Raw genomic sequence first — 24,207 nt, forward strand, 5'->3', positions numbered from 1 at the left:
CTAAGAGGGTCTTTAAGGGAAGAGCCTTAAAGATATACCCAGGATCTGGACATAGGAGGCACTTAGTTAATATTTATTTTAATTGACTGGAGCAATCAATTAGAGGTTCCTAACGGAGGGAAATAGGGGGCAGCTAGGTGGTAAAGTGCACAGAGCGCTGTGTCTGGAGTCTGGAAGACTCACGTTCTTGAGTTCAAATCCAGCCTCAGACACTTCCTAGCAGTGTTACCCTGGGCAAGTCACTTAACCCTGTTTGCCTCATTATCATGGAGAAGAAAATGGCAAACTACTCCAGTATCTTTGCCAAGAAAATGCCCAGGTCACGAAGAGTCAGTCGCGACTGAAGTTACTGAACAAGGGAAATGGGGGTGGGGGATGGTCAAGATGATCTTTTGGGGAGGGTCAAAGTCCCTAAAAATCCCAGGGCTTTCCCCAGCCACATCCAAAGGCACGATCTCCGGGCAGGTCAAAGGCCAGGTGCGGATGGGTAAAGTCCAGCATCTTTCCCCCACCTCGGCCCGAGTCCTGGCTTCACACTCGCTTCCTCTCGCGCACGTGGGAATCCTCTGCCTTCCCATTGGCTTCCACTTCCCCTTCCCCCCTCATCGAGAAGCCCGTTATATAAACGGAGTTTCTGATAGGTCCGAAGGCTTCACGTATCGTTCTGATTGGCCGGCAATGTTCACGCCTTCTTCTTGCCATTCTCACCCTGGAGATCGGGCTGAACCAAGAAGAAGGCAGGGAGGGGGGAGGATGTAGTACAACGGTCTTGGGGTGGGGGTGGGGGTAGGGTTCTTCTGAGTGGAGCCGTCAGCAGCAGTCTTCGGGAACCACGCGGTGTTTGATGGGGCTTTTTCATGTTCTTCTTTCTTCCTGGGCCAGAGAGCGAGGGAGGCTCGGGTGTGGGCAGACTGGGACGAATGCCCGGAGCGGCCGGGTTCCCCTCTCCCCCCTCCTCGGTGGTGCGGGCCGGGAGGGCCTGAGCGGGACTCGAGGCGCAGGGGCTTCAGAGAATTCTCACTCTTGCTTCTGCTCTTGCCACTTCCGCCGCGCAGCCGCCGCCTTGAGATAGAGATGCTGCCGCTGCTGCCCCAGCTCCACCGCACCCTGCTGTGCGGCGCGTGGCAGGCGGGGTGAGTATCCAGCGCGGGGGCGAATCCCCTGCCCTCACCCCAGGATCCCCTTGGAGCCTCAGGACTCCCTCCCCTACTGCCCCTTCGGGATCCCCTTGTTCCTGGAGCGTCTGGACCCTTCCCTTTCTGCAGCTTCAGGACCCCCTTCCCCCTCTGCACCCTCAGGATCGGCCTTCCTCACTGTATCTCTCGGGGCTCTCCCCCCATTTGGATCCCTGAGACCCCTTCCCTCGAAGAGGAGTCTCCCCAGGACCTACTCCCCTTCCCTTCACTATATTTCTCTCACCACCCAATGGATCCTTTAGGGTAGAGCTTTGTAACCTGGAGACTTCAAACTTGGTTTTAAAAAATATTTTGGTAACTATTTCGGCATAATTGATTTCCTTCGTAATCCTATGTATTTTGTGTTGTGCATTTAAAAACATATTTCTGAGGAGTCCATAGACTTCACCAGAATGTCAGAGCCCCATGGACACACACAAAATGGTTAAGCATCCTTGAGTTTTAGAGGTCTCCTCCCCCTTCACAGGGACATTCCCCGCCACTCTGTTTTCCCTAGGGAGTGATTTCTTTCCACCCACTGGATCCTTTAGGGTCACCCCCACTTATCAGATCCCTCAGTTTTCCCCACTCTTCTCCCCTCAAGAGATTGTTCCAGAAAGTCTTCTAGGTCTGGTTTTTTCCCCTCTGGGGATGGAGGCCAGCTCCCCGCTTGTGCCCAAACCCCAAGATTGAACCCTCTCTCCCCAGTGGAACCTGTGTTCTAAGTCGCTGTTATATCATGGCTTGTCCTCTGTTAGTGCATCTGTTTCTCTGAGTTACTTCTCAGACCTTGGGAGTCTCCTGCTACTTCACCCTGGCTCCTGAAGCCTAGAACCTTAGAACAGAAAGGGACCTTTGATCATATAGTCCAGGAACCTACCCCCTCTCCCATTTTAAAGAGAAGGCAACTCAGGCCCAAGAGAAGGGAAGTGACCTTAAGATCATACATTTGGGGTGGGGGCAGAGGAGGGACTGGAACCCAAGTCCCCTGTCTCTCAGTTTAGGATTAGAATTCTCTGATTTATTCCAAAAGCTCTCCTCTTTCAATACTTTACTAATACTCTTCTCCCTACAGCTCTAAACCTGTATGAAATTATTATGCAGTCTGATCCAACTAGCCTTCCTTGGAACCTCACTGAGGGATCTTCCCTGTTACCATTTATTTCTATTTCTTTCAAATATTAGAGCCATCCCCTTCCCCCACTCTCTACTTAGCTGACTCTCTCATCTTCCTTCCCGTCCTCTTTGGACTTTCTCTTCTCTAGCAGGTTGGTTCACTAGAATGCTGGGACATGCCCCTTCAGTTAGCCTATCCTGAATGCCACAGTGCTGAGCTGGGCCCTCAGAGTTAATCAGTGTCTCTGCCTCAGACACTCCTTCAGTGGGCCTCAGTTTTCTGAATCTGTAAAATGAGGCTTCATGGGATAGCTTGTTGAGTCTAACAGCCTCATTTTACAGATTTCAGGTCCAGTGAGAGTAAGTGAAATATCTAGTGTTACATACTAAGTAGGGAGCAGAACCGGCTTTGGACCAAACTTACCTGCAGAGCTTGTGCTCTTTCCATTACCCTGCGGCAGGCCCTCTAGGCCCTGAAGAGCAGGCCTTTTGACTGAATCCTAACTTTGTTAAAAGATTTGTTCTGTAAAACTTGGACTCAGGCAAAAGGCAGCATCCAAGGACCTGGAAGGCCATATGTGGCCTCAAGACTGCAGGTTGCCCAGCCCTGCCCTAAGGGCATGGATGATAATAAGAACATACCTCCATTTATTTAGCTCTTTGAGGTTATCTCTCGTGATATACATAACATATACATATGTTATCTCATTTGAGCCTGACAGTAACCTTGGAAGGAGGCACTGCTGTCCTCCCCATTTTACAGATGAGGAACCTGAAGCTGAGAGAGACTATAAGGACTTTTCAGCTCTAATGTTCTCTGTTCTAAGCATTTTGGAGTAGTAGAAGAAACACTATACTGGGTCAGGTTTGAGGTCAGGCAGGGATGTTACCTTATTTAAGGCAAGTTATTTAACTTCTGACCTGCAATGTCTCTCTTCAGCATTTTGATTCTCTGGGCCAAATCAGATCCATCCAGTTGGGGACCTGAGCTAAGAGTGGTTTCAAACAAACTCTTTTGTCTTGAGTTGTTCCCCACCCGGTCCCCATAGCTGTGGTGACCTTTATTCTAAGGGCCCTCCGGAGTTCTACTATTCCATCTTCATCATCATCATCATCATCATAATAGCTAACATTTAAATAATGCCAACTATGTGCAGGGCACTGTGCTAAGCCCTTTACAATTATTATCTCATTTGAACTTCACAACAACACTGGTAGGTAGGTATGTAGGTGCTGTCATTATCCCCATTTTACAGTGGAGGGAACGCAGGGCATGCAGAGGTTAAATGACTTGCCTAGAGTCCCATTTGGAATCAGGAAGAGCGGACTGCTCTGTACACTGTGTTCCATGTTTTACGGGCCCTCTCAGATCTGACTTGCAGTCTGTGACTTTGAAACATCCATTCTTTATCTTCCAATAGTACTTCCCTTCTTATCTGTTCATTCAGCATTTGAGGTTAGAGGTACTGGTGAATTCCCCTTTATGATTGAAAACAGGAATTGTAATTAGCCCCATTAACAAGGGATGCTCTGCTGGAAAGATTCTGAGGAGTCAAGCCCAGATCTTCCTGATTCCAAGGCCAGCACTCCGTTCACTGTTATGGTTAATCCACCCCAGCAGTCTGGACACCTCTCCAGACTCATCTGCCCTATTAAGTAGAGGTTGGTTTAACCTCTGTTTGAACCCTGGCCCCAGTAGGTTGTCTGGCCTTAGGTAAGTGAGTTTACCTCTGGAGCCTCAGTTTCCTCATCTCTAAAGTGGGATGGTGGTGTCTACACGCTTGGTTGGTTATTTAGATGTGGCTCCAATGCTGTGCTTTGTACATAACTCATTTTTGTTGAACTGAACTGAAAGATGAAGCCTGTGAAAGTTAAGAGGGTCCTACACCTGTCTGCGTTTGTTAACCTAGGTTTTAGGCCTCTCAGCTAAGCCTGGGGATTCGTCCACTCTGCACTTTCCCCTTTTTACCTCCCCAGACTCTCCTATCTTCTTTCTCTTATCTCCCTGATAAGGGCAGCTTTGCTTTATCCTGAGCCCTAGATAACAGCTAGGAAACCTTGGAGGTAGTGAGAGACTGGGTAGGATTGAAGCCAGGTAAAAGTTGCCAGCAGAGCTACCCTCTAGAGTAATGGTCTGCTGTGAAGATGTTGGAGTCTTCTCCCTGGAAGTCTTCCAGCAGAGACGGGCGACCAGTTGAGTTGTTCAGGCATGGGGAGGATTAAATGACCTTTGCTCTGAAAGTCTGGGCCAACCCCTCCAGGACTCAACTGTTTCTCTGACCTTATCTTGTCTCTACCCTGCTCACCTCAGCTTGGAAGGTAGAAGAGAGGCGATATGACTGTGTCAGTTTCTCTTTTTTGGTTCCCCACCTGAACCAATCACATTCACTGGCAGCACCTAGAAGGCCTGCCTTATGGGGAAGGGACTGAGCTATGTAGAGGGACAGTAATTGTTCCTGAATATCTTAGATGTCATAGACTGCCAGGGCTGGATGGGACCTTAGATCTCTGGACATCAGAGCTGAGAAGGAGCTTAGAATGTGCTGTCAGGACTTAGAACATGAAGTGTTAGGGTTGAGAGGACCCCAAAGCAGTTTCAGTTGAAAAGTACTTCACACTGCATCTAGTCCAGCCCATATTTGACCAGTAATCCCCACAAAAGAGGCTGGCTGTAGAAGGAAACTTAGAAGCAAGAATACGAGATTAACTGTGGTCTCCCAGCCCTGATGCCCTTCATGTGCCATGCTGCCTCTTAGTCTCTGGTAGACACTGCCAGGTTATTCCTGAGGTTGGCAGCTGCCATTGGCATCTTTCTTGCCTGAAGCTCTCTGTGGTCAGTGGGGAAAGTTAGCAGGCACGGTGTATGTGTCTCGCTGACAGGCCTTGTGATATGGTAGCCAGAGCATCCAGTCTGACTTTTGGACAGAGAAGGGGGGTGGGGCTTGAATTTGGACACCAGCTTTTGCTCCTGCATGACCTTGAAGAAGTCCCAGTTTTCTGCTGTGTATATTGAGGCGGCTGATGGGAATAATCTCAGAGGCCCCTTCTGATTCTAGAGCTTCTGCTCAGTTATTTGGGGCAGTCTTCTGCTGGAAAATGGGAACTCCAAGGTGCAGATTCTCCTACCTCCTCCCCTTGCTGGGGAGTCTTAGAGAGCCACCTTTTCCTCTCTGTGCGTCTCTATCCGGCATAAGTTCTTCATCTGGGAGATTGGAAGAGAAGGATTCAAAGAATGCTAAATTACAAAAAACTATCTTTGCCTGGCAGAAATTTGCTAGTCTCTGTTCTCCAGTGATCCGCTAGCAGATGCACAATTTTACTTGTATTCTCTGATTCATGACCTAAGGGGAAGAAAGATGGAATTAGTAAGATTTGCCCACATTTCTGCAGCATTTCATGGTTTGTAGAAAGAATTTTGTCCAACCCCCTCGTTTTATGGAAGAAACTGAGGTCTAGGGACTTGCCCTTGGTTACCCACATAAAATGGCAGATCTGCATTCATCCCCGGATCCTTGGACTCCAAAGCCAGCACCCTCTCTGTCTACAGAAGAAGAAACCAGCTAGGAGAAGGGTGGTGACTTCTCTAGGATGTGCAGCCAGGAAGCGGCTCAACCAGGGTTCAAACCCAGATCTCCTGAGTTCACGTAATGGGGGCACCTCCCACCACCGAGGCAGCCAAGGGGATGTTAGGCCCCGGCTCATAGCTGAGGGGGCTCGGATCAGTGCTTTGGGCTGTCTCGGACTCTTGCCTCTCTACCCAAGGGGGAGCCTGAGTAGCGATCATCATTAGGGAGCAGTATGGAGACAGCATGGGGATTGGCTTATGTGGGGGTGCTTTTCTCTCAGTATACCCCATGGGAGGGAGCCGCTCCTTCAGGAAGTGTGCATAGCCTCCTCCTGGTCTCTGTCTTAGGGTTCTCCAGATCTGGGCTAAGATCATCGCAGGGGACCTGGAAGGCCACCCTTCTCCCCACAGGCCCCTCTTCTGCTTGCCTTACTCTGAGCTCTCCTGCTGGCCTGTTTTCTAGGATGCTGAGACCCTGTCTCTCATCTTATCTGCCACAGTGCTGAGCTGGGCCTTTTGAGTTAATCAGTAAATTTCCTCTCCTTGACTTTTGGGCATGGTCAGGCACCCGCTGCGGCCCAAAGTTGGCTCCGACCTCGTCCTGTACTCTTTGTAAGTTTCTGCATTTGTGGGACTGTTGCCTTCCCTAGTTCCTCCTCTGTAAAATGGGGATAATTCTAGTCCCTCCCTCCAGGGTTTTTGGAAGGGTCACCTGAGACAAATGATTGTAAAGCACAAACCTTACAGTAGCATAAAAATGTGAGCCATTAGGATTATTGTTATGAGTAAGTAGGTGATTACGAGCAATAGATTTAAATGTCCTGTGTCCTAAGCCCCGTGCTGTGCTAGAAGGAGCACTGGGCTGGATACTGGAGATCCCCAAGGGGCACTCTGCCATCCGCACCCATTGTGTCTTGGGCCTCTGTGAGCCTCATGGCCCTCATCCATACAACAAAGGAGTCGGACCTGACGGGCCCTTTTTCTTCTGATGGTCTGTGTTTTAAAGGCCCTTCCTCCCAGCTCAGAGGTTTTCTGTTGAGTGGAGGGAGACTGGCTTCAGAGGGAAGAACCACCTCCCCAGCCCTTTCCTAATTTCTTGGGAAACCAGTTCTACTCTTTCCTACTGATTGCCTGGGAGGACTGGCCGTGGGGCAGGGCGAGGTGTTCGCTGCTGTGGTTAAAGTCTCTTAGATCTGCTGAGTAACTAGTAGAGACAGACTACCAGCAAGGGGCCGAACTCACGGGACTCTGTGTGCCTGCTCTCCCTGGGTCCCTTTAGTTCTCCCGAGGCCTTTCCTGTGAGCCAAGACCAGAGGTCCCTTCCTGCTCTCAAACCCATAGTCATTACAAACGTTTGAGTCAAAGCCTCCTTCCCTACTAAGCCTTCCAGGATTGAACACCACCCAGCTCCCCTTTCTCCTCGCCCTCCTCACCTGCGTCCTGATTTTTATCTCAGGCCCTCCCTCAGCATTTCCTTAGCTCTTAGATGGGTAGCCAATGGCTTCTTCTGGGTCACTAGTCTTCCCTTGATTCTCTTAGATTGTCTTCTTGCAGAGTTTTGACATTGTATGTTCTAAGGTCCCTTGGCACTCTGGTGTTCTCTCTTCTATTCTGTTCTTCAGGAATTATTAGCATTCTGTGATTATAAAGCCACAGAGTCAAACGTTCCTGATTCCAAACAAAGCCTTGACTCTCCACTTAATACTGTACATCCAGGCCTGTACTCTCCACTCTAGGTCCCTTATCTGTAACAAAGTCCATACTGTACCCACACTCTGTTGAGCTAAGGAGGTGGTCAGGGGACAGAGGATTTCAGGAGAAGAGGGGAATTCTCTGATTTTACAACCTGCCATGACTCCTGAGCCACTCCTTATACCTAGATCATACCTTGCTCTCAGCTGAGACAGAGAAACAGAGAACGACTTTAGAACAGAATATCAGAGATGGAAAGGGCCACAGAAAATCGAGTATCAAAGCTGGAAGGGACCTTAGAGAGACTACCAGAGCTGGAAGGGGATGGACACCTTTGGGTAGAGATTGTTAGAGCTGGATGGAGGGGCCTTAAGAACATAGACTGTAGAGCTGGGGAATGCCTTAGAAATTCCCTTTTACTTTACAGATGAGGAAACTGAGGCCCACGGGGGTGAAGTGATCTGTGTGATGTTGGACAGCAAGCTATTAGCAGAATGAGACTCAAAACTCAAGTCTCCCTGTACTGCGGTTATAAATCATTTAACAAAGGGTTTGGATAAGTGCCTGGATGATGGATCCAGATCAATCATTGCAGAGTGATAAGGCCCTTAAGAGGTTGTTGGTGGTGTGTTACCTTAGCTTCCTTAAACGGGCCCTCAGTATCCCTGTCTGACAGGATCCTGGACTGGCCCAAAGTAGTACTATTGATTTGTCTTCTGTCCTTTTGTCTTAGGCTTCGATGGCAGCATGCTGCCTCGGTGAAGGTGGCCAATGAACCTGTCTTGGCATTCACCCCAGGCAGCCCTGAGCGAAAAGCCTTGCAGCAGGTATGTGGTGGGGGCCAGATATAAAAACAGAGTAGAGGAAGAGAAGTATAGATACTCCCTAAGTCACAACTACATCTGCATTACAAACAGGCAGCGTGAGGTAGTAAAAAGAAGTCTGGTTCCAGAGCCAGAAGGACATTGGAGTGAGTCTGATAGTATTTCAGACGTCAACTACTGAGTGACCCAGCTCAAGTCACTTTCTCTTGGAGTCTGTTTCTGTATTTGCAAAAGGGGGCTAATACTATGTGTGTTTCCCACCTCATAGGATCATAGATTGAGAGCTAGAAGGAAACTAGGATCTTGTAATCCAACCCCTCCTTTTTACAGATGAAGAACATTTAAGCCCAGAGTGGTTAAGTGACTTGTCCAAGGTCACACAGGTAGTAAGTAGCGGAGATGGAATTTGGACACAAATTTTCTGACTTCAAACAAAATACTCTTTCCTTTTCAACCTACTGCTTTGCAAAGTCATTGATTGACAAAGCATTTTCCTTACAGAATCAATAAACATAGAGGAAAATATAAACCTAACTCTCATAACTTTAAGTGTGAGTGGATTAAACAATCCTATAAAATGAAACTAGTGACAGTGGATAAGAAAACAAAACCCTATAATCTATCTGTTGCTTAAAAGAAACATTTATAAAACAAAGACATATGCAAAATAAAACTGAAGATATGGAAAAAAATTTATATATCAAGTGGATGTAAAAAAGCAGGCGTTGCAGTCACACAATCTAACAAAGCAAAAATAAATGTCCAAAAAACAAAAAGGGATAAACAAGGGATAAACATTATGCTGAAAGGAACCATAGAAAACAAACTAACATCAGTAATAAATGTATGTACATGCCTTCTCATCCAGATTTATAAAGGAAACATTAACTAAGCTACAAGAAGACAGAGACTTTGGTATCCCTCTCTGTCTTGGATAAGTCTAATAGAAAGATAAACCAAAGAGAAAATATAGTGCTGATCAAATTGCTGGCAAAACTAGGGTTAAAAGACTTACGGCATCTCCTAAGTAAGACAGCAAAAGACTATACATGTTTTTCACTATGACATGGAACTTTTACCAAAATTGATTATGTGTTAGGGCACAGAGATATGGCAAACAAGTGTAAAAAGGCAGAAATAGTATATCTTTTATGGATCATAATGCTATACAAATAGTAATTCTTTCAGGTACCACAAACAAAAAACACAGATCCAAATGGAGATTTAACAATGAAATCTTAAGCAGGGGTGGGGAACCTTCGGCCGCTGGATTTGTTCTGTGAAGTTTGGATTCAGTCAAAAGGCCTTACCTGAGGACCTTATGGCCTTAGAGGGCCAGATGGGGCCCAAGGTTCCTCACCCTCACTGCTAAAGTGAGTCAAAGAACAAATCATAGAAATGTTAATTATGTGAAAGAAAATAAGGATGAAATAATGTACCACAATTTCTGGGGTGCAACCAAAAGAAGTCCTCAAGAGAAAAAGCGTATCTCTATAAATATATATTAATAAAATAATAAAAGACAGAATTAATTAACTGAATATACATATTTAAAAATTAGAAAGCCAACAAATAAACCTAAAATAAGCATGAAAGGGAAGATGGTAAAAATAGAGGAGAAATAGATAAATTAGAAATGTTAAAACTAAAAATTAGTTCTTTTAAAAGACTAATAAAATAGATAAACCTGGAGCTAAAATGATTAAGAAGAAGACAGAAAATCAAATTAATAAAATAACAAACGAACAAGGCAAAATCGCAACAAAACCGGAAGAAATAAAAATAATGATCAGAACATATTAGGTACACTTATATGCTAATAAAACTAAGAACACACACAAAAAAATAGAGGATAACCTTCAAAAATGTAAAATACACAAACTACCAGAAGACCAGATAAAGATCTTAACCCAATCTTAGGAAAGAAAATGGATCTAACTGTAAAGGAACTACAAAGAAAAATAACAACTCCTCTTCCTGATGGATTCACAGGAGAATTCTGTCACACTTTGAAAGAGCAATTAGTACCAGTTCTTCACAAATTATTCTCAAAAATTGAGAATGAAAGTACCCTCCAAGAATCCTTTTATGAGACAGATATTGTCCTAATAACCTAAACCAGGGAAAGATAAAACAAGAAGGAAAACTATAGGTCAATATCATTTAAAGAGTATTAACACAAAAGTTTTAAAGAAAATTCTGTCAAACAGACTACATCAGTTTGTCAAAGAAATCATTATGACCAAATGGGGTTTATACCAGGGATCCAAAAATGGTTTAACATTAGGAAAACAATTAACATGATTAATCATTAAAAACCAAAACATCCAAAACCATGTAATCATTTCAGTAGATGCAGAAAAAGTCTTTGCTAAAGTGCAGTTTTCTTTTGTACTAAAAATCCTACAAAACATAGGAATAGGTGGACCTTTTAAAAAAAATATAAAAAGCATCTATCTAAAACCAAAAGCAAGCATCACATGCAATGGAGGATATGCTAGAACCTTTCCCAGTAAATTTCTCAGTAAACATAAGCATGAAGCAAAGATGCCCATTGTCACATTATTTAATATGGTTCTGGAAATGTTGGCAAAAGCAATAAGACAAGAGAAAGGAATTAAAGGAATGAAGATAGGTAAAGAGGAAACACATCTATCCTTATTTGCTAATGATATGGTAGTTTACTTGGAAAATTCTAGGGAATCTGTCAAAGATAATAGTTGAGACAGTTAATAACTTCAGCTGAGTTGCAGGTTGCAAAATAAGTCCTCAAAAATCAACAGCATTTGTATATAATAACAGAACCCAAGAAGCGAAAGTAGAGAAATCTTATTCTAAATAACTTCAACATGCATAAAAATATCTGGGGAGCGACCAAAGCACACAAAAGACTTATATTATTTCAATTACAAAATGTTCCTTAAAGAAATAAAGAACAACTTAAATAGCTGTAGGAATATTCAGTGCTCATGTTTAGGCCGTGCCAACATAATAAAAAAGATAATACTTCTAGAATACTTTTGAGATAGTCCTTCCTGTCAGGATATAGAGTTCCCTTATTGACTTTACTTTCTACACGTGGTCTTATAGTAAGTGCAGGTGTAGCTACCAGTAGGTTGAGTCTTTGTTTGAGTACCTCGTTTATGTCTAAGGAAAGACCACTGGGTCAGCCAGAGATGTCTGTGAAAACAAATTCTTATTGAGTTCTGGTGCTGAGAATAACATGTAAAATAATGGGTTTCAGTTCAATGCAAAACTTTATTGTAAGTAGTGTGGAAAAGGGGGAAGGAGAAAGGGGAGAAGGGAACCCAACATACAACTCAGACGTATACACTAACAAAGTGTAATTCATGTAAGGGCAGCACTGTATTGGGGAGCACAGAGACACAGGTTCATTCAGCAAAAAGGGAATACTGCAAGAAGGAGATGTGCTCCAAAGTACTCTTCTGAGAGGACTTTAGATGTCCTTCTTGGAGTTGGCCAAATTGCATATTGGGTCAGGGCATTTTGGAGAGTTTATTGTCAGGGAGAAAAACAAGCTGGCTGTAGACAAAATATTATTTTGGGGGTTTGCATCTCGGGGAGAAAAATGATCTGGTGGTAGACAAAATATTATTTAGTTTATACAGCTGTACCAACCTTCAAAAAATATTGTCAATATTTTTCCATGAGTATGTTTTATAAGTTTATAGCCTTCCTTAGGGAGAAACTGTTAAGATAACCTCAGAACCATCAGGCTTAATCTTATTACAATGGTTTCCATCCATTCTATAAACTATGGCCTCCCTTAATAGGGGAAGCTGTCATGGTAGTCTCAAAACCACCAGGCCTGATCTTATAATACTCCAAAATTAATTTATACTTTTAATGCCACACCAATCAAAATATCAAGATGATTCTTTATGGGACTTGATAAAGTAATAAAATTAATATGGAAAAATAAAATATCTGGAATATTAAGGGAAATCATGGAAAAAAAGGACAAAAGGGGAATAGCACTTATCGACCTCAAACTAGATGATAAAGCAGCAGTCATCAAAACATCTGATACTGTTAAAGGACAGAGAGATAGATCAACGGAACAGACTAAACGTGAGAGAATCCCAAAAAGTAGAACTTAGTAGCCCAGTGGTTGATAAAGTGGAAAGTATAAATTATCTAAGGAAAGACTCCTTATCTGATAAAAACTGCTGGGAGCGATGGAAATCAGTCTGACAGAAATTAGGCTTAGAGTTAAATCAACACCTCATAGCGTACTCCACAATACATTCTAAATGGTTATGTGACCTTAATAATCAGACTAGAAAAGAAATTAGAAGAGAAGCAATTCATTTACCCCTCACAGCTATCGGTAGGAGATGTGTTCTTCACCACACAAAGGACAGAGACATTTACCAAAGATAAAATAGATAACTTGGATTACGTGAAACTGGAAAGCTTCTGCATGGACACCATTAATGTGTTTAGGAGAAGGGAAGCAGTTGAATGGGAAAAGGCTTTTTGCATCAGATTTCTCTGGTAAGAGTTTGATGTCTAAGATATATGAACAATTAATAAATACATATGACTAATAGATAAGTGACCAAAGGATGTGTACAGTTCTCAAAAGAACAGCTACAAAGTGTTTACAACCACATGAAAGAATGCTTCAGGTTACTCATAATAAGAGAAATACGAATCGAAACAACTTTGAGGTCTCACCTCATACTCTGCAGATTGACACATATGATTAAAAATGGCCAACAGTCATTGTTGAAAGGGTCATGGGAAGATAGGTACACTAATCCATTGTTGGTGGAGCTGTGAAATGGAATAGCCATTTTAGAAAGCAATTTGGAATTATGCAAGTAAAATGACTAAAATGTCCCTTTGAACCAGTGTCTTCTGTTCAGCCCCAACGGAGCTGTTGATAAGAAGAAAGTCTTCATATTCCAAAATATTTATATCAGGAGTTTTTGTGATAGCTAAGAATTGGGAACAAAGTAGATGTCCATCAATTGGGGAATACCTAAACAGATTGTGGTATGTGAATGTAATGGATATTGCTATGCTATAGAAATGACGTTTGTGAGGAATACAGAGAAGCCTAGAAAGAACTCTGTGAACTGATGCAGAGTGAAGTAAGCAGAGCCAAGAAGACAGTATACACAGTGACTGCAACAACGTAAATGGAAAGAACAACCACACACCAAAAAACTCAAAAGTGAAACCAACAAAATTAACAATTCACCCAGGATTTGAATATAAAAAGATGAGAAGATTTCCCCCCTCGGCCCAATAGAGGCAGGAGGTCTGCAGGTGTCAACTTTGCACATGTTTTCGGGCATTTTTAGTGTGTCAAATAATTGTGCTGACTCCCTTCCCCCCCCTTTAAAAAGCTATTTGTCATATGGGATGATTCTCTGGGAGGGATAGGGTGAGGGATACATGGGATACTATGGGATTTAAGAAACAAAATATCAATTAGAAGTTTATAAATAAAATAAAATGGCATTTTCCATTAAAAAAAGGAATTGACAAGCATTTATTAGGCATCTGCTGTGTGTCACTGTCTCTGGTGATTCTCTAAGATTCTAAGTTGCAGAATAGGCCTTGATTTGCAGTGGGAGAGGTACTTTCTTTTTTTTTTCTTTTAGGCAGTTGGGGTTAAGTGATTTGCCCAGAGTCACACAGCTATTTTAAAAAAAATTTTTTTGTTTTTTTTTTTTTTGCAATTGGGGTTAAGTGACTTGGCCAGGGTCACACAGCTATTTTGGTCTGAGGCTGGATTTGAACTCAGGTCCTCTTGACTTCAGGGCTGGTGCTCTATTTACTGCCCCTGGGAGAGGTAATTTCTTCCCTGGGAGCTCAGGACACTAATGAAATTCCAGCTCTCCTCTAAAAAGAGAACAGGAGGGAAAGACAAAGAGATCCAGCCTCTCCTTCCTGCCCTCAAGGGCTTACATTCTCTCTGGGGAGAAGGGAACATATGGATGAGTGTTTGCAGAGTGAACACAGTCTTAATGCACTCTACACCTTGTGACTTTGGGCTGATCATTTCCCCTTTAAGGGCCTCTGTTTTCTCTGATGTAAAATGAAGAAGACTTTAGATGATTTCTAAATTCTCTTCTAGCTCTAAATCCTGTTTTTTTCTTAACCCTTGCCAGTCACTATGGTCCTGGGCCATCCAGATTAGAAATTGGCCCTTCTCTTCCCTCTTTGATCAAAGCAGCCCATGTTCCTATAAACCCAGAGCTCATTGGCCTCTGAGGTCCTTTCCAGCTCTTAATCTATAAATAAATCTTATCTTAATCTATAAATCTTATAAATAGAAACAAAAAAAATTCAGCAGAACTAACCAACCCAACAGTGATCATGTATGTAGTGTTCTGTACCTGTAGTTCCCCATCTCTTCAAAAAGGGGAAGGAGATAAATTTTCTCTTCTCTTCCATGGGGTCAAGTTTTGGGGCTATTAGCTTTAAAATTTAGAAGTGTTAGGCTTTATACAAGTTTTGTGTCTTTGGTGCCCTACCACGGTGCTTGGCACATCATGGAGCCCTAATAGATCCTTGCTGATTAATTGTGGGCTGGCCCAGGAGCCTGAAGGCCCAAGTTGCCATTATTAACATGGAGAAATCTGGCCCAGTTCCCAAACGGTCTCACAGTGAAAGCACTTGGAGGGCGGGATGTTTCACTTTTGTTTTTGTGTCCCTGAGGTCTGGCTCAGCTTCTGGCACAGAGTAGGCTTTTGATAAATACTTGCTGATTGATTTCTAAACTTTTGGAGGCCATTCCATGTGTAAATTGGGGGTGACTCTGAACCAAAAGCATTATAAATGTTGAGAATGTTACATACATGCCAGCTGTTGCTGTTAGCCCCTCCAAAAGTAAGCCCCATCCTTCTTTCCCAGTAATTCCATTGTTGGGGATGGTCTCCTAGGAGGCCACCTGCACCCTTCACCATCTGTAGGATAGGCCTAATCCTGGCAAAGTTCAGAGGTTGCTAGCCTACCCTCAGATCTCAGGATCTGTACTTTCCCTCTTGCAAGAATAAACCACTTTTTTTGGTGAGAAGGTCTTTCTTCGATTTGAGTAGGATCTATGCTCTCATCCGTTTAGTTTAGGTGTTCCCTTCGGTGACACTGATTGTACCTGCCAGTTCAGCGTGTGAAACCTTCCTCTGTCCTCCCCTGAGTTCTTCATGTTTAGGCCACCCAATGTTTTTGGGAGCTTGCTTCACTTTCTTTTCTCTTATCTTACCTAAACTATTCTGACTTTGGTCAGAATTGCCCCTTCTGATCCTTTACCCCTGGCCTGCTTAGGCCCATTGGATGGAAGGTTTGGGGGCCTATGGTTCTGATCCTCACCCAGCCACTAGCTTTCCAGATGACTTTGGGCTCATCATTTTCCTTCTCTTGGGTTCAGTTTCCTCATTTATAAAATGAAAAGGGTTGAAATAGATGGTGTCTAAGGTGTCTTACAACTCTGACCTATGTTCTGTGTTCTAAGGGCCCATTTAGCCTTGATACCCTGCATTCTAAGGGCCCTTCCCCTGCCATTATTCTGTTTAACCTTCTGTAATTGTGTGGTGCAGTCCCCGACTGTCTCTTTCTCAGTAAGCTTTGTTGGTCCCTGACCAAAACTGCTTTTGGTCCCACTGTCAGATTCTGCATTTGGGAGTTTTCTGTATTTGTTGGGAGTGGGTCGGGAGACCTTGCACCCAACCTAGGAAGAGACGGGTTTCATTCGTTTTACTTTTTTTTTTTTTAATTTTAAAAAATTTTTTTTAGGCAGTTGGGGTTAAGTGACTTGCCCAGGGTCACACAGCTAATGTCAAATGTTTGGTCTGAGGCTGGATTTGAACTCAGGTCCTCCTGACTCCAGGGCCGGTGCTCCATCCACTGCACCACCGAGCTGCCCCCAGGTTTCATTTGGTAACACTCACGCTTCTCTCCCTAGGCCTTGAAGGACCTGAAGGGTAAGACAGAAGCCATCCCATGTGTCATCGGGGATGAAGAAGTATGGACCTCAGATGTGCGGTACCAGGTGTCGGTGAGTGCTTGTGGGCAGGGGCCGGGCCTGGCATGGTAGCTGGAGCTATCTTGCCTTTGGAGCGTTGGCACTGAGGTCTCCCTCTGATTTGGGTCACTCTGTGTCTCTGGAGAGCCATCACTTTGATCTTTGCCTGGGATTGGTGACTTTTGGTGGGATAGAGGATGCTAGTCTTGAATCGCTCTAAGAAAGTGAGCCATTATCCTGACGGCAGTCAGTGTGGGGTGGTGGGAAGCCCTGGCTTTGAGTCCTAGCTCAGCTAGACTCTGAGGTCCTCTTTGATGTTGGGTTACACTCTGGGGATCCTCAGAAATAGGGTGAAAGAGAAGCCCTGGGCTGGGTGGAGGAGGGTGGCCCCAGTCGCTGGGTCCTTCCAGGGAATCCCTGGAAAGGATGCCCCCCTACCAGGTAAGCAATCAGCAGTGAAGGAGTGCAGAAAACCTTGAGTGTTGACTGTGTGCCGAGCCCTCTGAAGACAAATACAAAGGGGAGTGAGGTCTCTGCCTCTTAAGAGCTTACCTTCTGATAAGCCGCAGTTACTTGTGAGCATCTCCCCAGTGTGCTTACTGTTGGAGGCAGAAATCAGTCTAGATCAGACCAGGCTCTTGCTGTCCTGGAACTCCCAGCCTGGTTGGCAGGGGCTGGGACATCAGCGCAGCAGTATTCCCGGAGAAATGTGTTAGACAGGTGCAGAAGTGTTTGCTGTAGTTGGTTTAAAAGGAAGAAGGTAGAAGTGTGAAGGGGAAATCCAAGAAAGCTTCCTGGGAAAGCCGGCCTTGGGTCAGGGGAGGGGTGGCCCCGGCCTGCTGGCTGGGAGTCTGAGGCTGGGGAACTGTTTGCGCTTGGGAGTTCTGAGGCAATCGGGTGTCCATCCTGAGGGTCCAGCGCCAGTGTGGTAGGGCAAGGAAGATCAGGCTGCCTGAGGAGCCCAGTCTGGCAGAGTTTTTGCGCCGATCAGCAGTGAGGTTGGGCCACCAAGTGGCTGCTGCACTTCCAGGGTGAGATAGGGAGACTCAGTCTCAACCCCCCGCCCCCCAAAATACAGCAGGTGGCTGTTAATCTGGGCTTTGAAGGATGGATAAGAACTGAACAGGCCCGAAGAGAGAGAGAGAAGGACCCAATGGGCGCAGGGCACGGGCTGAGTTAAGGCATGTCAGTGGGCAGGAATTGGGCAGATTTGGGGAGTAGCACCAACCTCACTAGCCAGACCCCTGGAGAGCTGCCTGTGCCCTCTGGCCTGGGCCTTCCTCCTGGTGAATGTCCAGGGTCCTGACCTGGGCGTCCCGTAGATCCCGTTTATCATAAACTCTTCCTTCTGAGTTTCCCTGTTACTGTCAAGGGCAGCACCAGTCATCCTCCCGGGTTTAACGCCCGGGTGTCATCCTCAGCACGTCCCTCTCTCCCATTTGTCTCCCCTGCATCCTCACTGGTCTCCCTGCCTCACGCTGTGCTCAGCTGCCGAAGTGATTTTCCTGAAGTGTAGGCATGAACGTGGCCCTCTCCTGCTCAGTCAGCCTTAGTGGTTCCCTCTTAGCTCCGCCCTCCTTACCTTTCCAGGCTTCGGACACTTTCTTCCCCTTCACAAACTCTGGGGTCCAGCCACGGCCTCCCTGCTGCTCCTTGACACCCCATCTCCCAACTCAGCGTCTTTGCACTGATTGCACCCTCCTCCCCGGGCCTGGAACATTCTCTCTTTCCATGTTCCCCTCGTGGAATCCCTGCTTCCTTTAAGACTCAGCTCAGATATCGCCTTGTGTAAGAGGTCTCTCCCTTCCCCCTGCCCCTCAGCTGCTCGGGTCTTTTCTCAGGTTCCTTTCCATCTCCTCTCTATCTGCCTCCCCTTTAGAATGTCAGCTTCTCGAGGGCAAGATCTGTTTCTCTTTTGTCATTGGATGCCTGGGGCCTGGCACACAGTGGTGCCTAATAAATGCTCGTAGTTGATCTGCTTCATCACAGTATAGAAGGGAGGTCAGGTCCGCTTTAAACAGGAGACAAATGCAGTAGAGCAAGATACTCAGAACTGGAAAGGAAGGCTCATATGACTCTGCTTTTGACAGAAGTGGGGACGTCTGGAAGGAAAGACGTTGAGGTCTACTTTAGTCAGAGTGAGATTCTACAGGGAGTATCCAGCAGCCATCGGTGATGGAGGACAGAAGCTCAGGGGAGAAGACCTGCAGGTCCCCTGCCCCGAGAGGCTGCTGAATGAATCCCATGGGGGCTCATGGGTGAGCTTCCCTCCAAGGCCTCTTCTGGCACCAGATGGGTGATCCTGAGGGCATGCGCGCGCGCGCATGTGTGTGTGTATGTGTGTGTGTAGGTTAGGGAGAAGGGGTGATGGGCCACCCCTCCCCAGGATGAATGGTTCTAGAACTTGATGGCTTCTCCTCTTCCTCTTCCCTTCCTTCTCCTTCCCCTCTGATTTCCTTCTTTCCTCTTCCTTCTTCCCTACCCCTTTTCCCTCCCCCTTCCTTCTTCCCCTCCTCCTCTTCCCTCTTCCTCCCTCCCCCCAATGTGGGCAGGAGGGCAGCAGAAACAGGTGGAAAGGGTGAGAGAATCCAGGGTTTGTTTTCCCTGGGGCTGCTGGATGTCCCTTTTTTTTTGAAGTATAATTTTCTTACTTTATTTTTCTTGCGTTTTTGCACAATATGGCTAATATGGAAATATGTTGCATGATTTCACATCTATAATTGATATATTGCTTGCTTACTCAGTAGGTGGGGGGATAGTGAGAGGGAGAGAGAATTTGGAACTCAAAAAAAATCTTTTAAATGTTAAATAATAAATATTAAAAAAAACAAACCTCTACATATACACAGACACAAAAACCCCTTAATCTGCATTATTATTTTTTTTTTAATCTAGAAAGGGAAATAGTGATTATAAAGAACGTGGCTTCATCAAGAACAGATTATGCCCAGTTAAACTTATTTCATTTTTTTTAATAGGATTGCTAAATTGGCAGATAAGGGGGTATGTTGTAAATACAATTTATCTGGATTTTATTTATTTTTCTTTTTTTATTAATTTATTTTTAGTTTTCAACATTCACTTCCATAAGCTTTTGAGTTTTAAATTTTCTCCACCTCCCTCCCCAAGTTGGTGTGTAATCTGATATAGGCTGTACATATACATTCCTATTAAACATATTTTCACATTAGTCATGTTGTAAAGAATTAGAGCCAATAGGAGGAACCATAAGAAAGAAGAAACAAAATAAAACAGAAGAGAAAAAAAAGAGGGAAAATAGTATGCTTTGATTTGCATTCAAACTTCATAGTTCTTTCTCTGGATGTGGATAGCATTTTCCATCGTGAGACCTTTGGAGATGTCTTAGACCCTTGGATTGCTGAGAAGGCTAAGTCTATCAATATTAATCATTGCATAATGTGTCTGTTACAATGTTCTCTTGGTTCTGTTCACTTCACTCAGCATCAGTCCATACAAGTCTTTCCAGGTTTTTCTGAAGTCAACCTGTTCATCATTTCTTATAGCACGATAGTATTCCACTACATTCATATACCACAACTTGTTCAGCCATTCCCCAATTGATGGGCATCCCCTCAATTTCCAGTTCTTAGCCACCACAAAAAGAGCTGCTATGAATATTTTTGTACAAGTGGATCCTTTTCCCTTTTTTATGATCTCTTTGGGATACAGCCCTAGAAGTGCTATTGTTGGGTCAAAGGGTATTGGATGTCCTTTCACCACATAAAGAGGAGTGAAAAGCAGAGAGTCCAGGAGGCCTGGCTTTGAGTCCAGGGTTGTGCACTTGCTACCTGTGCTGACCTTGGTTAAGTTGTTTAATCTTTTGGTGCCTCAGTGTTTTTATCTGTAAAGTAGGGACAGTCATACTTGCACTATGTCCCAGGGTTGTTATGAGGAAGGACCTTTGTAAACCTTACGATACAAATCTTATAATGTAAATTGTTATTATCATTTTACTTGACTAACTGCTTTCTGGGCATTGTGGGGATTTGAGAGTTGTGCCAGCATGCAGTGGTGAAGCATGGTAGATTCAGAGTCACACGTTTTGGGGGCCTGGCCTCCCAGTGTGGAGGACTCTTCCTCTGACAGCATCACTCAGCCATTGACTCTGCACCTGGTCTTGGAGGCTTGATTGTCTGGGACAGAGAGGTTTAGTGATGTGCCCAGGGTCACACAGCCAGAATGGGTCAGAGGGGGACTTGAACTTTGTCCTCCTGACTTCCAGGACAGCTCTCTGTCCATTGTGCCATATTGCCTCTGGCTGTGCACATGCTTAATATATGTCTTAATAGAGCTGGCCTAAGTTTGAATCCCAGTTCTTCCATTTCCTGCTTTGTGACCTTGGGTAAGCCATCCACGTCTCAGCTTCCTCACCTGTAGAATGAAGGGGGATAAACTAGCTGAACTCTGAGTTACCGTCTAGCCTCCAATCCTTTGCTCTTATGACATAGAAAAGAAAATCCCATTGCAGGAAATGTGTTAGAATGTAAACTCCCGGAGGGCAGGGATCATGTCACTTCACATTACATGCTTGCGCAGCAGTAATGCTTTACACAGAAGTGTGCACAGAGTGTTGAGGTGTCAGCAGACAGTGGACATTCAGAGCCACAGAGTTGGTACAGACCAATCTTAGGGTCCTGTGGCTTGTCAGCCTTCCCTCCTGGTGCTAGAAGCTCTTTATTTTTCTCCCAGAATCTCTTGGTTTCTGGATTGTTTGCACATGTAAACACGTGGGTTTGGCGGGGGGGTGACCCTCAGGTAAAGTGAGTGAGATCCTAGGGAGGTCCTCGTGAATGGGGGACTGGGGAGGAGGACGGGGAGGAATTTTGTACCATCCTGCTCTGCAGGGGCCAGGGGAGGTAAAGGATTGAGTCTGATGGAGGTCAGAGAAAAAGGGAGGCCTGACAGGGTGGCAGGTGAGGTGGGAGGATGAGGACGAGGAGGGGGAGGGAGAAGGAACTGAAAGCTTTGCAGTCTTTGTCATCTTGAGCAAGCCCTCCTCAGTCAACCTCTCCCTGTCAGTTAAAGCTGGGTGTAGGAGAAGGGTGACTTCAGGATGAAATGAGCCCAAAGGGTCCCTCCAGCTCCACATTCTGTGGCTCTGTCACTAAACCTAATTTGTCTGTGCCTGGGGGATGTCTGTCTGGGGTCTTTCCCTTCCAGTGTCAGCCGTTGCCTCCAAATGAAGTTAGGAAAGCTATCAGGAAGGGTGGGGAACATTGGTGAGGGTGGGGTGAAGATAGTGGGATTAAATAAGTGAAATACTCTGAAAGGTGGTGACCCAGAGAGTTGTCAGTGACTCGGCATGTTCTCTCTCTCCAGCCATTTAACCATGGGCATAAGGTGGCCAAATACTGCTATGCTGACAAGGTGGGTACCTCCCCATGATTCTTTCCCTTTTCTTTTGTTCTTTCTCCCTTACTCCCTCCTCCCAAGTTCTGAAAATTTTTGGTGTTTACTCTGGGGTGGGGGGTGGTGTTGGAGCTGGAGTAAGGACCACCCTTTCTGCTTCCTCAAACTGTGGGATCCCTGAGGATGGAAGGTAGCCCCAGTGGTGTCTGTGTGTGGGGGGGATGCTGCCTCACTTGAGATGGGAGCCCTCCTCACTACTCTTAACTGTATCCCCAAAGGGCTTTTGGTTCTGGGGGAGGGCATCAGGACTCTTGCCCTCAGACCCAGGAGGTAGTGTCACCTCATCTCCTTTGCATTTTCCAGGCCCTACTCAACAAAGCTATTGAGGCTGCCCTGGCTGCCCGGAAGGAGTGGGACCTGAGGCCCATTTCAGATCGGGCTCAGATCTTTTTGAAAGCTGCAGACATGCTGAGTGGCCCCCGAAGGGCAGAGATCCTCGCCAAAACCATGTTTGGACAGGTGAGAAATGGGGATGGGCTGTGGAGTGTTGTGGGTGTTGCATGTGCCCTCTGATCCTAGGCCACAAGGATGAGAGGTAACTCTGGCTCAGGGAAAGAGAGAAAATACTTTTTCCTCCTCTTTTAAGATTTCTATTGGTTTCTTTTACTTTTTACCTAACTTTCATTTCTGAACATGTCCCTCTCCCCTCCTCTGTCTAGTGAGCCATCCCTTGTGGCAAAGATTTATTTATTTATTTTGTTTTTATTTTTATTAATTTATTTTGATTTATCAACAATCACTTCCATAAGCTTTTGAGTTTTAAATTTTTCTCCCCCTCCCTCCCCAAGACCAAGACGGCGCACAATGTGATATAGGCTATACATTTACATTCCTATTAAACATATTTTCACGTTAGTGATGTTGTAAGTAAGAATTAGAACCAATAGGAGGAACCACCAGAAAGAGGAAACAAAACTCAACAGAAGAGAAAAAAAATAGCAAATAGTATGCTTTGATCTTCATTCAAACTCCATAGTTCTTTCTTTGGATACAAGGATCTAAGACATCTCCAAAGGCCTGATGTTTCCATCATGAGGCCTTTGGAGATGTCTTAGATCCTTGTATTGCTGAGAAGGGTTAAGTCTATCAATATTAGTCATTGCACAACGTGGCTGTTATTGTGTACAATGTTCTCCTGGTTCTGCTCACTTCACTCAGCATCAGTTCATGTAAGTCTTTCCAGGTTTTTTTGAAGTCAGCCTGCTCATCATTTCTTATAGCACAGTAGTATTCCATTACATTCATATACCACACTTGTTCAGCCATTCCCCAACTGATGGGCATCCTCTCAATTTCCAATTCTGTGGCAAAGATTTAAAGAGAAAGGGACAGAGCGGTTCAGTAAAGCCAATGACACATGACCACATCTGAGAGCGCGGACAGTGTGACATACCTGTGGGCTCCACCTCCTTTCTCATTGCCTCAATGGGGCACGTACCTGTGACCAGCCCTCGAGGCTTCGCCTCCTCACACCTGTGTGGTGTCACAAGGCCCTCTGCCCGGGGTTGTGGAGCTTGAGCCTCTGGGCAGCAGGAGGTTTAGACCTGGTTCTGAGCCATTACACGTGTCTCCCCAACTCCTCGCACCATGTGGGACATGTAGGAGGTGCTTAATAAAATGCTTGTTGATTGATTGATTCTTCAGTACTTATTGAGAGGGAGCCCCCTGAAAGGGAAGATCCTCGTGTCACAGCTATAAGGGGCCTACCTGTGCATGCAGTGGGACTCTCCCCTCTAGGACCTCCAGCCCATGGCCATCTAGTGAAGTGTGCCACGGAGGCTCCTTCGGGGCAGCTCTAACTTGTAGAGATTTTCTCCTTAGAAAAGTGAAGGTTTGCCCGATTCTGCCCTTTGGGGCCAAGCAGAGCCAGACTCAACCTTCTTCAGATAACCTGAAGACAGGACAGTCCCCAGCCTCCCAACCCCAGCTTCTCTTCTCCAGGTTGAACACCCCTGGTTCCTTCCGTTGACTGTGGGCCTCAGAGCCAGGAGTGATTGGGGAGATTCTCCTACGACACAGCCTGTTGTCTAGGTGCCTTCTGTCTTCTTGATGTCCTTCCTAAAATGTAGTGTCTAGAACGAAGCCCATTGCCCCAGACCTTGTTCCACTCCATATCCCAGGCCCTCTGTGCCTCAGGAGATGCTTGTTTGTGAGGCACTGTGGCCAAACACGTCCTAGCCAGGCGGCCAGCTTTTTGGTGAAGAGCCTTCCCACGTCCAGCCAGGCCAGTCCTCAGGTGACATGGACCTAGCCTGTCACTGGGTCCTTAGCCAAGGGCTTTCCAGCATTGGAGGACCTGTCAGGACTTAGACCCCACTGGTCCAGCCTCCCAGAGCCTGGCGTCCCCTCCATCCCTTGCTGAGAGCTGTCAGAACCTCTTGTTGGGGCGTGACTGAATTTTCCCCA

General features: G+C 45.4%; 1 protein-coding gene across 1 annotated transcript in view; it reads left to right on the forward strand.

The window, feature by feature from the left end:
• Positions 1-840: 840 nt before the first annotated feature.
• Positions 841-24,207, forward strand: part of ALDH4A1 (aldehyde dehydrogenase 4 family member A1) — a 36,289-nt gene continuing 12,922 nt past the window's right edge. The window contains exons 1-5 of the mRNA XM_027842798.1: positions 841-1,133; positions 8,282-8,375; positions 16,312-16,404; positions 21,712-21,759; positions 22,105-22,260. Coding sequence (XP_027698599.1) covers positions 1,075-1,133; positions 8,282-8,375; positions 16,312-16,404; positions 21,712-21,759; positions 22,105-22,260 — 450 coding nt within the window. The 5' untranslated portion in view covers positions 841-1,074. The remainder of the gene's footprint in view (positions 1,134-8,281; positions 8,376-16,311; positions 16,405-21,711; positions 21,760-22,104; positions 22,261-24,207) is intronic.

The sequence above is a fragment of the Vombatus ursinus genome, unplaced genomic scaffold (assembly GCF_900497805.2).
Source record: "Vombatus ursinus unplaced genomic scaffold, bare-nosed wombat genome assembly UNPS02014884.1, whole genome shotgun sequence".
Classification (NCBI taxonomy): Eukaryota; Metazoa; Chordata; class Mammalia; order Diprotodontia; family Vombatidae; genus Vombatus; species Vombatus ursinus.